Source organism: Amphibalanus amphitrite, unplaced genomic scaffold (genome assembly GCF_019059575.1).
Source record: "Amphibalanus amphitrite isolate SeventyFive unplaced genomic scaffold, NRLGWU_Aamphi_draft 000179F_arrow, whole genome shotgun sequence".
Classification (NCBI taxonomy): domain Eukaryota; kingdom Metazoa; phylum Arthropoda; class Thecostraca; order Balanomorpha; family Balanidae; genus Amphibalanus; species Amphibalanus amphitrite.
In genome coordinates this window covers 687544-700347 of record NW_024881674.1, presented here as the reverse complement: position 1 = coordinate 700347, position 12804 = coordinate 687544, and the positions used below count along the sequence as shown (strand labels likewise).

Here is a 12804-nt window from a genome sequence, read left to right as displayed (position 1 = left end):
AAGTGATATGCCTCAAGTATTTTACACAATATTGACTGATTGTTCCCACATTCGACACTCCTAAAGCATAGTTAGGAGGCGCCTGATCCTATCAAAAAGCTTATCAATATGACAACGAAATTATACTTCTTGGATTTGACTTCTTTGGCAGGACTTACTTACGTTGGTCCGTTTACGTTTTAGCTACTCTGTTGTTAAACATATGAGCCCACGTCTCAAGTACACAGCCGTTTTATTGCTGTAACTCGGCAGTCTTACATGGTCCATACACACACGACATTAACACTTATGATTAGGATCAAGATACACGCATGGCTTTCGCTGAAACAGCTAGGGGAACATCATTGAATTTGACCGACATGGATCGATTGGTTTGACGTTTATTGTGTATATTATCCTGAAAATAATATCGAGACGTGAGAGGTTCTTGTGAACACATGCAGTTAAAGCTGAAGTAAATGTCGAAATGAAATTGTATTTGATCGCGAATCGGGCAACGCGTTTCCTATGATTTAAGCACTGCCCAAGGGATGCTTGCAATGCCCCATGCATCATTTACTTAGCCTTTCTGCTGATTACGATCACTTCTCTGTCGCATACTTCTTGCCAACGAGGTCTACGCAACCCAATACATAACCCTTGTGGCTATGAGCCACCATTCATCATAGGCCCACACAACTCTCCTTCTCAAGCTCGCATAAATAATGTCCAACCGGCGAGGCAATTCGACCAGCAGACTATAACAATAACAACAACCGATAACAATAACAACAAACACACATTCTGTGAGGACCACCCTCCGGAACTTCCATTCACCGTTCCCAGCTCTCCGCTGCGGGGGCCGTGCGGCGCGGTGTGGGGCCGCTCGAGCTCGCGCTGTGTCCCGCCGTTGATGAAGTCTCGTTCAGCTGACAATCTGGTCGTGGTCGGCCAGGGCGTCTAGGATGCTGCCCGTGTAGTCGGACGCCGAGTCGATCACGTTGAAGAGCGAGAGGGGGCAGCGCGGGTAGGCGATGTGGCACTCGCCGACCTCCCGGCCGCGCCGCTCGGCCACCAGCAGCTCGGCCACGTCCTCGGAGAGAGACTCGTCCAGCCGGTGAGACGGCCTGCCGGAACCCGGGCGGAGCGGTCAGCGCACTGTAGGGAGGTGACGGCTGGGCGCTGTCGTGACTGACTAGGTGGCGTTGTCTCGATACGATATTTGAGTCACCCTACAACGAATACCGGGTGCTTCCTCTGGAACTTCCTTTTGCTGTTGTTTGACTGTGTCCTTTAGATCCATTACAGCCATTGCGGCAGCAATGAGCATGGCATGAGAAGAAATGAAAGGCAACAGGTTGATGGGGTTCACCAACTGGGCTGAGTCTGTCCTGAGATCAGACATGAAGACACCCAGCTGTTCCAGCGGTTACCCAGTTGAGAATTTGCCCTGATTGCAGTTGCTTGCTTAGATAACCTTGCTTGCTTTGATAACCGGTGACCGTCTAGCCCGGAATCCCGAAATAGAAAACTGGTGGTCCAGGGAAGGGAACTCTACCTGCCTGAATATGAAAAGGACCGATGATGGCTCCAACTCCTACTTGCTGTAATAGTTTGGTACCGTCCCTTCTAGCTATTCTTAGTAAACTATTTTTACCGTAAGTAACCACTTTGTGTGCGTCCTTACGGTTGGCCGGCAGAAGTTTGAAGTTTCCGCACTCGGCATCCCACTCGTTCTCGATCATCCTGCCCATGTCGCCATGTTTACTCACGAGAGAACCAGGTTGAGGATCTCGCCGATCATGCCGTCCCTCCTGAGCGGCGCCTCAGCGACCTCACAGACGGCCCTCTGCAGACACGCGTCGCCGTCGGCGCCGAACCTGCAGGTGTCGATAAGGTGTGATCAGCGGGCGTCAGACTTGTGTTTGAGACGCTCAAAGGGTTGATATCGATATTACTGGGATATACTTTCGTCCAAAAAAGCACGACAACGTCAGTCTTCACCTCGCCAGCCCGGCTTATCATTTAGCGAGCCTCTGTCTTCACTCACTTTGACATCATGGTTTTGAAAGTGTTGTAGAGTATCCTCTTGTCCATCATCACGCGGGCGTTGCTGCCCAGGGACCTGCCGGCGGCGTCGACCAGATTCGCAGGCGGAACGTACGAGATATCGGTCTTCATCTGCACCCTCAGTCCTGGCGGGCATTGGGGTAGGGGTTACATCAGTCATCAGGGGGCGGGAGGGGGCCCACATCAGGTGTCAAGTGACAGGAGGGGTACATCAGTCTTCACCAGGGCTGCGGAGTTGGAGTCGGAGCCAATTTTTGAAGCCGGGGTCGGAGTCGGAGTTACCCGAAAACCTTTCGCCAACGCAACCCTGATCTTTACTTCAGGGGACTGGAGAGGGTCGTGTCAAGTCATGGACGCGAATGATGATGATTTGCGATTTTAGGGCACCAAGACTTCATAGGTCATTCCTGCCCATTATGGGACGCGAAAGGAAGGGGACATGGTAGATGGATGGGGAGTAGCGACCACGTCAGATGAAACACGGGTAGCGAGAGACCCATCCCATCTGCACCCACGGTCGCCGGGCGCCCCAACGTTACAGGATTATGTCGCGGCGCGCCACGTTACCACAGGATAAGTCGCCAGATCAGATTGGCCCGTCCGTGACTGCCGGAAGGGATTATGGTAACGAGCCGTGTTCTGCCACTGGGGACGAGCAGTGGAGCGCGGACATGCCGCTCCCAGTGGTCGTGACAACTGACATCTGTTTATACCGAGACAGAGTTCTAGAATCGGTTGAATTACCGCGGTTGAATTCAGTGTTCGTTTAACAATAGATCCACGCTTAAGAAACATTTATCAGCCCTGCCGCTAGTGCCGCTAGTGATTTAACTGCAGGTCAACGGCTCAGCAAGCAGGAATTCGGAAATGACTTCGAAATGCATGGACATTATTTTATCGAAATGTCTTTTTCGTTCGACGTAATTAATTATTTTCCATAACAGTTTCTCGCCATTCCTTGTTTATGCCTGTGCACTATGTAGTGTGTAGTCATTAACATTCGGGGGGGGGGGGGCAATGGGATTGGGCATGGGAAGTTATGATCTGGCCACATTTCGGCTATTTTTTATCATGCTGTCCCGCAATGCACCCCCCCCCCCCCCCCAGGGGTGGACAAATCTGCCGAGTTGGGGTAGCACAGGCGCAGCAAATCCGCCGCCGCCCTAGCGATGACCTTGACCTCCGCCCTCTGTTGCGGTTCCAAAGCCAAGCCGGCGTGGAATTGGGAAAGCTCGTGCTACCCCAACTCGGCACAATTATCCACCCCTTGCCCCCCCCCCCCCCTACTCAGCTGGCAGCTTTGCTCGTTGATACTGCAATTCGACATACGCTTTTTCATAAATCGTGTTTCTATCACAGAGACGGGTCGAGTGACTGAACTTCAATTTGACTTTTAAGGTCAGCTTAAAAATGGTCATGACCTGATCAAGCACGTTCAAAAGTCGTAACCTGACCGGAAAGGTCATGCTGCTTTTCAGTCGATCCGTGTTGATGAAGATGAGCACATTAACCCGCGCCCGGCTGGGGTCCTGGATTTCCACGCCGCTGGGGGGGGGGGTGTTTGAACACCCCCTTCTAACTCGGCTCCTGGGCCACGTAGCGATACGCGGAAGGCGGTGTTCGAAAGAGCGTCAAAAATAATGAGGAAATCACTTCGGTCAATTTTTTGGTCAGGTCAAAGGTCAGGTCACCAGAGGTCATTGAAGGCAAAATTTCGCCGATTTCCAGGTCGAATGTCGACAAATTCCAAGAAACCAACGCATAACTCGGGAACCAATAGAGCTACGACGCCGCGGAAAAGCGCATTCGATAGCCCTATTAACGCCCTTTCTGAGTAATTTCCTCAGATTTGACCTAACGTCAACGGTTTTGCCTGCAGGGGGGCAAAAACTGCAAAAATAGCCGATTTTTCGGAATCAGTTTTTCTGCAATAACTTTTGACCCAAGCCTTGTACAAGCTTACTTTTACCGGCATCGTGTTCCTCTCGTCAAGACGCATCGAATGAACTCTAACTTGACCTTGAAAGGTCAACTTGAAAATTTGACCTCAGGTCAAGGTCATGACCTGACCGGAAAGGGCCATGTTGCATATCAGTCGATCCGTATCGTCGAGCTAAACACATCTAAGGCGTTTTCATCGCTCTAGCATGCCTCTATCAAAAGTTATTTGCGAAAAACTGTTAGATACCATTCGTGACCTAAGATGACCTCAGGGCATAAACAGGGGTCACGGACACTATTTTCATGTTCAGTGTGTCTAAACCACTTGTAATTCAGTGTTTGGGAGTGTTTATAATGTCTTTCGTCCAAAAGAGGCGCGTTTCAATTTTCTCCCATTGACTTATAATGGGAAGGTCGCAAAATTGACCTGACCTTAGGTCATCGATATCAAATTTCTGAGATATACATTTTGTACATGCTATTGCTCTTAGCAATCGCTGAAAGTTTCAAAGCGATCGGTCACTCGGTGTAGCTATGACAGACATTGAAACTTTTTATGAGGTGAGGTCACTTCATGTGACCTGGTGACCTGACCTTGAATGACCTTGGTCTGAAATTTTCAAAACATGTGTAGAATTGATTATGATAAGGTGTACCAAAAACGGCGGCGCGGAGCGCCGCCGTTTTTGAGATATTCGCGAAAAACCACAAGGGGGTGTTCAAACACCACTTCCCCCAACAGGGCGCGGGTTAAAGCTGTTCCCATTGCTGCACTAGGTTTGCTTCAATCGGAAGTCTTGTAGCCATGTACTTCTGCCGGTCACCGCTAGGCCCATGTACTTCTGCCGGTCGCCGCTAGATGCTGTGAACCGCGAGTTACATTTTTGTTAATAGGTGTCGCTTTTACCAGTCTCTAAATTGCTAAAGCCTTCGATTAAGTTATGCGCCCCCCTTTTAACGTTCCGTTCGCTTAAACTGCTGTATTGTTTGGACAACTGCATTGGCTATGTGTATATTAAAAACCATATGTATTCGTTTATTACATTCGATGTTCTCGCCAACATGTGTGCAATACTAGATAAGTAAGTTCGTATGTAAAATTATATATGTCTCGATTTTGTGGCGAAATAGAAGAGATATCTGTATGTTACAGTGTCTCTACTGGCTACATCAGCCAGATTGGTGACCCCGCGTTCTGCGCACTAGGGGATCGCTATCCCCTCGTGTTCCCTGGCACACCGACACTGGCCTGCACCCTGAGCTATCTCCTCCAGCTCTCTTTGTGTAGGAAGGAAGTGGCGGATGGTGTGTCTCCACGAGGATCCTTCTTTTGTGATGTGTGGAACTGGATAACGCCGACTACTACTGCGGCCCAGCTACTTCATCGGCTCACCTCACCGTCCGGCTACCTCTGCAGCTGCACCGCAGCACCTGACGATCGCCGTGTCGCCGTCGCCGCAACCGATCTTCCCGACCATTGCTCTCGGCAGCCATGGACCAGAAGACCCAGCCTGCCGGCGCCGGTGCAGCCGCCGCCGCCGCCTCGCATGCCGCTGCTGCTGCCTCCGGTGCCGCTGCTGCTGCTGCCGCTGCCGCCCAACCGGACTACCTCCGCATGGCGACCGCGCCACGCAGCCACGTCGCGCCGCCGCGCTTCTTCGAGGAGGACCCCGTGATCTGGCTCGTCCAGCTCGACCTCTTCTTCTCTCAGGCAGCTGTGGACGATGAGCTCAGCCGCTTCCGGATCGCCGCTACTCTCCTTCCTGGCCACCTCCTGCGCGACTTCACTGACATCCTCCGCAACCCTCCTCCAGACCGACCTTACACCATCCTTTCCGACGCCATCCGTCAGCGGTTCGGCAAATCAGTCGAACAGCGTCTTCGCTGCCTGCTCTCTGGCCAACAACTCGGCGACAGGCGTCCTTCCCAATTCCTTCGGCATCTCCTGGACCTTGCTGAAGCTGAAGGCTCACAAGATTCCCCGCTCATCCGCCAGATCTTCCTCAATGCTCTTCCGCCTCGGACTCAGCCCTTCCTCCAGTGCCTGCCGCCTGGGACGGATCTTGCGACCATCGCTAGCACTGCCGACCGACTCCTGGAGCTTCCGCAGCAGTCGGACGTCGCTGCACCTACCTCAGGCCTTCTCGCCGCGGTATCGACTTCTGCGCCTGCTGCAGCCTCACCTGCTGCTCCTGCAGGACCTTTCCACCTCCAAGACCTGATGAGCCAGCTGCTGACTGGTATCACGGCCCTCACAACATCAGTCGCCACACTGGTGGACGAGACGCGCCGCCGAGAGAGGTCTGCATCCCGTGCCCCCGGCCGCGCTCGCCACCGTCCACCACGCGACCTGTCTGCTGCTGCCCGGTCACCCAGCCCTGCAACCAACACGTCTACCGGCGCTGGTGCTTCCTTCTGCTGGTACCACCACAAGTTCGGTACCAACGCGCGCTCATGTCAGTCACCGTGCTCGTGGTCTGCAACCGCAACTCAGACTTCGGGAAACCAACAGTAGGACAGGTGACACAGACGTCTGCACCTGCCCTGCTCAACCCTGACGTCCCTCCAGCCAGCGGCCTTCTGAGACTCAAGGACAACAACACTGGCATCACCTTCCTCATCGACACTGGAGCCGAGTACAGTGTTCTTCCAGCGACACCCACCGATCGTGCTCGCGGAACCAACGGACTGGATCTGCAAGCAGCCAACAACAGCAGCATCCAGACCTATGGTCAGCGCATGCTCACGCTTTCTCTCGGCCTCAGAAGAGATTTCAACTGGATCTTCATCATCGCGGACGTCTCCCATCCTCTCCTAGGAGCCGACTTCCTCTCCTCGTATGATCTCCTCGTCGACACCAAGAGAGGCCGTCTCATCGACCACCTAACTGAGTTGTCTTCACCTGCTTCCCACTCCTCAGTGCCATCCACCGGACTGACAGCCGTCGTCGGAACCGACAACCCAGCATTCCTTAACCTCCTTCGAGAATTCCCCAGCCTCACCCAGCCGTCACATCATCCGGGACCACAGCACTCAGTCCGACATCACATCGAGACTACCGGCCCTCCGGTCTTCTGCCGCCCACGCCGTCTGGATCCAGCTCGACTCGCCACTGCCAAGGCAGAGTTCCAACGCCTTCTCAGTCTCGGAGTCATCCGACCCAGCAGCAGTCGGTATGCATCACCGCTGCACATGGTGCCCAAGTCGTCTGGAGATTGGAGACCCTGTGGTGACTACCGTGCACTGAACCGCATCACAGTGCCTGACCGGTACCCACTACCACATCTCCACGACTTCACTGCCTGCCTCGCTGGGACATCGATCTACTCTCGGCTCGACCTCGTCAGGGCCTTCAACCAGATACCGATGGCCCCAGAAGACATCGCCAAGACAGCGATCACAACGCCCTTCGGCGCCTTCGAGTTCCTCCGTATGCCGTACGGTCTCCGGAACTGCGCTCAGACCTTCCAAAGGTTCATGGATCACATCCTCCGTGGCCTCGACTTCGCCTTCGTCTATGTAGACGACATCCTCATCGCCAGCAGCAGCATCTCGGAACATCTCATACATCTCCGAGAGGTCTTCAGCCGTCTTTCCCGCAACGGTGTGCTCCTCAACCCATCGAAGTGCGCCTTCGGCATGGAAAGCATCTCCTACCTCGGCCACCAGATCTCCAGCGGAGGCATCACTCCTCTCGACGATCGAGTCAGCGCGATCAAGAACTTCGACCGTCCAGAGTCAAAGAAGAGCCTCAAGAAGTTCCTGGGGATGATCAACTTCTACCACCGCTTCATCCCACACGCTGCTGCTCTTCTGGCACCTCTCCACAACCTGGCTGCCTCAGACGACCGAGCTGCTTCAGTCACGTGGACCTCAGAGGCAGACGCCGCCTTCTCTGCAGCCAAAGCCGCCCTCGCTGACGTCACCCAGCTCGCTCATCCCGTCAAAGATGCAGCTCTGAGCCTCAGCACTGACGCCAGCAGCACGGCAGCCGGCGCCGTGCTCCACCAGCGAGTTGGTGGTTCTCTTCAGCCTCTCGCCTTCTTCTCGCGCAAGTTCACGCCCACCCAACGCCGCTACAGCACCTTTGGACGGGAATTGCTCGCCATGTACCTCGCCGTGCGACATTTCCTGCCCTATCTGGAAGGACGCGACTTCGAGATCCTCACGGACCACAAGCCGCTCGTCTTTGCTCTCAAGGCCAACGGCAACGCCAACCATTCTCTCCGTGAACAACGTCACATGGACCTGATTCTGCAGCACACCAGCAAGATCGGACATGTTCCTGGACACCTCAACCCGGTAGCTGACGCCATCTCACGGATCAGCTCAGTGTCTGCGCCAGCTTCTGCCGCAGCTACACCTTCACCCGGCCTTCTGAGCTTGGCCGACATCGCCCTACACCAAGCCAACGATCCTGACCTGCCGAAGCTGCAACAATCCTCATCTCTGATCATCCGTGACTTCCCAGTCCCTGATCATCCTCATCTACGTCTCTGGTGCGACACCTCAACGGCCACACCTAGACCTGTAGTCCCAGCCAGACTCCGCCCTTCCATCATCAAGAGCTTCCACGACTTGTCTCATCCTGGCATCAACGCTACGCGTCATCTCATCTCATCGAGGTTCATCTGGCCCCACATCAACGCGGACATCCGTGCCTTCGTCCGGAGCTGCCAGCACTGCCAGCGTGCCAAGATCCAGCGCCACACGAAGCCACCCATGGGCAGCTTCCAGCCACCTGACTCTCGCTTCCTGCACATCCACATCGACCTTGTCGGACCACTTCCTCCGTCCCATGGCAACTCCTATCTCCTGACTGTCGTCGACCGCTTCACCCGATGGCCCGAGGCCATTCCTCTGCCCACCATGGACGCCGTCACGGTGGCTCGGCATCTCGTCAGCGGCTGGATCGCCCGCTTCGGAGTACCCGAACTCATCACCACCGACAGAGGATCCCAGTTCGAGTCCCGCCTCTGGACAGAAGTCTCCAAGCTTCTCGGCACCTCTCGGATCCGGACCTGCGCCTACCACCCAGAAGCAAACGGGATGGTAGAGCGCTTCCACCGCCAACTGAAGTCAGCTTTGCGGACCGATGACGACGCCGTCTCCTGGTCGGACCGACTTCCTCTGGTGCTACTCGGAGTGCGCACGACCCTCAAGGAGGATCTCGGATGCACCGCTGCAGACCTAGTCTATGGTTGCAGTCTCCGACTTCCTGGTGATTTCCTCTCCCCCATGTCGTCGGACACTTCTTCTGATCCGGCTTCCCTAGCCTCTCGTCTCCGTGCCGCCATGTCGGAGCTCCGTCCAACTCCTCCTCGTCCTGGCTCCCGCCAAATCTTCATCTCTCAAGACATGCAAACCTGCTCCCACGTCTTCATCCGACGCGATTCGCATCGCTCTCCTTTCCAATACGTCTATGACGGTCCTTATCGTGTCCTATCCCGCGACCAGCACACCGTCACCATCGACCGTCTCGGGCGACGCGACACCGTCACCCTGGCTCGGTGTAAACCGGCCTTCACGGACAACATGCCTGCCGCAACGCCGCCTGCAGCACCGGACGTCCTGGTGAACGACACGCCTACTACAGCGACAGACAGCTCGGTGGACCGCCCGCCTGCTGCATCGCCTGCACCCAGCCGCTCAGGTGCCCCCGGCGGCTCTCGCCCGGCTCGCCGCGTGCCGCCGGACCCGCCGCCTGCTTCGCCACCCCCTCTCCGTCGTTCGTCGCGTCTTCGCCGCCAAACATCTTTTTATGGTGTTTAACTAGGGCGGGGGAGTGATGTAGCCATGTACTTCTGCCGGTCACCGCTAGGCCCATGTACTTCTGCCGGTCGCCGCTAGATGCTGTGAACCGCGAGTTACATTTTTGTTAATAGGTGTCGCTTTTACCAGTCTCTAAATTGCTAAAGCCTTCGATTAAGTTATGCGCCCCCCTTTTAACGTTCCGTTCGCTTAAACTGCTGTATTGTTTGGACAACTGCATTGGCTATGTGTATATTAAAAACCATATGTATTCGTTTATTACATTCGATGTTCTCGCCAACATGTGTGCAATACTAGATAAGTAAGTTCGTATGTAAAATTATATATGTCTCGATTTTGTGGCGAAATAGAAGAGATATCTGTATGTTACAGTGTTTCTACTGGCTACATCAGCCAGAGTCTCTTGCTGAAGAAAGTGATCTTTTCATGACGTCTCACGACTTCGTGGCATAATGTAGGCCTGTAGGGTTATTATGACTTATGGGTACATGTGTGCGATTTAGCATCCAATTCAGACCTCTTTTATTACAAACAATGTAAGCGAGTATTTATAATGACTCGTGGAAAAAGCCAATGGACGATGGCCAATCAAAACAAATTGTTGGCTTAGGACATCCTTAATGAAAAATTAGGTGTAGTTATATCAGCCTACGCGATATGTGATTGGTCATGTGATCGTAGTGGCCGATTTGATCTGAAACCTTAATCTTTCGCAGCATCCAGGTAGTTTCGAACGCATTTTATCCTATGTCTGTGAATGTTATCCTAATTTAAACGGTTCAGAACTGTGGTTGAACGAAAGCTTAGCCGATGCAAAGTGCCCCGGATCCAAACCATGCTTCGAAACTCTGCTGTAACTCCCATTCGAAATTAGCTCAGACGTGACAGACGTTCAGTCGGTTTCAGAATGATTGCAAAAATAAAATTAGCGGTTACCTACCGATAAAAAGCGCTGAAGGCAATCATAGCCTTACCGTCCAATTATGCCTAAAAGTTTAAACTCTTATTTGTTATTACAATTAGCAATTGGAGTGGGAACATCTGCTCCAACAGCCTAACTAGTCCCGAGTTAAACGCGCACATCACTATGTCTTGGTTGCAACTTTCAATATTGCTGGGCTCGGATTGATCCGATTTATCCACCTAATAGCTTCATTTATTCAACAAATTGCTAGTTGGATGGCGCCATAAATTAGTGTCACAAAGTAGCACCTCCTACCGTAAAGCAAGAACCCAAAGCCGTGGTGCCTGGCGTAGAGCTCAGGGTGTTCTGTGACTCTGAGCAGCGCGCCGTGCGATGGGGAACCTCCCCCTGATGTGTACTTACTGCCCATGTCGGTATCGTCGTACAGGTTGAAGGCCACCTTGGGCTCGAAGCCCAGCGCGAAACCGTTGGGGAGCAGCAGCTCGCGCTCGGCCTTGGTGAGACACCGGCCGTCCCTGTTGCGCTTCTTGCACTCGACCGTCTTGGTCTCCTTGCGCTTCTGGGCGTGGTAGTCGCGGTAGTCCTGCTGGTAGTTTTGCTGATAGTTCTGCTGGTAGGAGTGCCCCTGGCGCGACTGGACCGTCTGCTTGGCCTCCTCGTTCACCCACTGCTGGCTCCAGGGGTCGAACTTCCATTCGGCAGCGACCGTCACCACCAGCAGGGCCATCAGCAGACAGTGGGGCCGCACCGAGCCGGACATCGCGACAACACTGGGTGATGGGGCTCAGAAAACTGTTTGAGCTGCTCCGGAGGCGAAGAAGTCACTTTAGAGGCCCGTTCACAGACTGTTGCGCTCTCAGCGACTGTCTATTTGCCGGCTTGGTCGCTGAGCTGTCGGGTTGCTGGCGGGGAGCCCGGGGTGCGACTGACCCTCCGTCCGGGCCACCCTTTCGCTCACACCTCGTCGAGGGGTCCTGACCGGGCACCGACGCCGATCGCATCTCAGTTCACCCCTATTGGCCGGCCGGCGTGTGACCTCGGTGCGCGCCTCCCCGCGCCCACCGGAGGGAGAGAGCGGCCCAGCGCCACCGACCCCATTGCATATCGCGAGCACCGCCAATGATTATTGGAATTGCCGCCGGCCAAAGATGTGCCCTGTCGCGACGCGCGACGCCACCTCGTGGTAAAAAACGAAGGACGCGGCGCGAAAGTGGCGCCGCTGCGCGCCGGTGGCGTTAGCGGCGCGTCTGTTACGCGGCGCTGCTGACACGTAAAGATGACCGGACAGATGGGCGGCTGTCGTCGGCCGGCGGTCGCCGCTCCGATCGTGTCTGTGCAGAAAACGGGCCGGCCCGGAGCCGATGAAACATTCATTGCGTCTCGGCCCGGACGCCGCTGTCGGCACGTGATGGCCCGCTTGGCGGCCGGGGAGACGCCCCGGTCACCTGCTCCGGGCCAACAGCCATTGCCGCTGACGGGTTGACATAATCTGAGCGTTCGTCGTGTTTTTAGCTCCGCTGAGGGAAGGACTAAATCTGCCCCCTTCCGTGTTTCTCCAATATCTTCCAACTTCTAAGCGATTTAATTCAGCTACGTCAAACATTCAGTACCTTATCATGCACCTATTAGACATGTCCCTTGAGGATATGAATAAACAAAATCTGTTCAAACGTTTTGAAAAGATGACATTTTAGTCAGGTCATGTCGCACCATTTTCGCTTTGAAAATCCTGAACACCAATAGCGCTAACATCTTCAGTTTTGTTTGAGAGCAACTAGACGTAACAAAAAATAATTTGCTTCTACCTTTTCTTTCAAATGGCTGTCTCATTTTTGTTGAAAATTTTGCATTATGATCCTAAATTTTAAAAAAGCTAGAGCCAAAATCCAAAGTTTCGAGTTTGTGAAAAAATGGAAACAGTTATCAGAGGTGCATAACGTAGGGGAAGCGGGGGGAGCACCGCCACCTTAAGCATTTCTGCTCACCGAGCTGATATGCGTAGTAAAAACGAAGCTCTTTTGCATTCATGTGAAAGTAGGAATGTTTTCCTACATGTTGGCATAGTTTCCAGCGCTCTATTATAAAATTTCGCTAAATTACAGACATTGAAAACAAGT

The 12804-nt window shown here is 53.8% G+C and overlaps 1 protein-coding gene across 1 annotated transcript; it reads right to left on the bottom strand.

The window, feature by feature from the left end:
* Positions 1-215: 215 nt before the first annotated feature.
* LOC122384002 lies at positions 216-11620 on the bottom strand. Its single transcript, XM_043370931.1, has 4 exons — positions 11090-11620; positions 2030-2174; positions 1752-1859; positions 216-1106 (listed from the first exon to the last, which is right to left on the bottom strand). The coding sequence occupies exons 1-4, from the start codon at positions 11445-11447 to the stop codon at positions 905-907; spliced, it is 813 nt and encodes a 270-aa protein (XP_043226866.1). The 5' UTR covers positions 11448-11620; the 3' UTR covers positions 216-904.
* Between the last annotated feature and the right edge of the window lie 1184 nt (positions 11621-12804).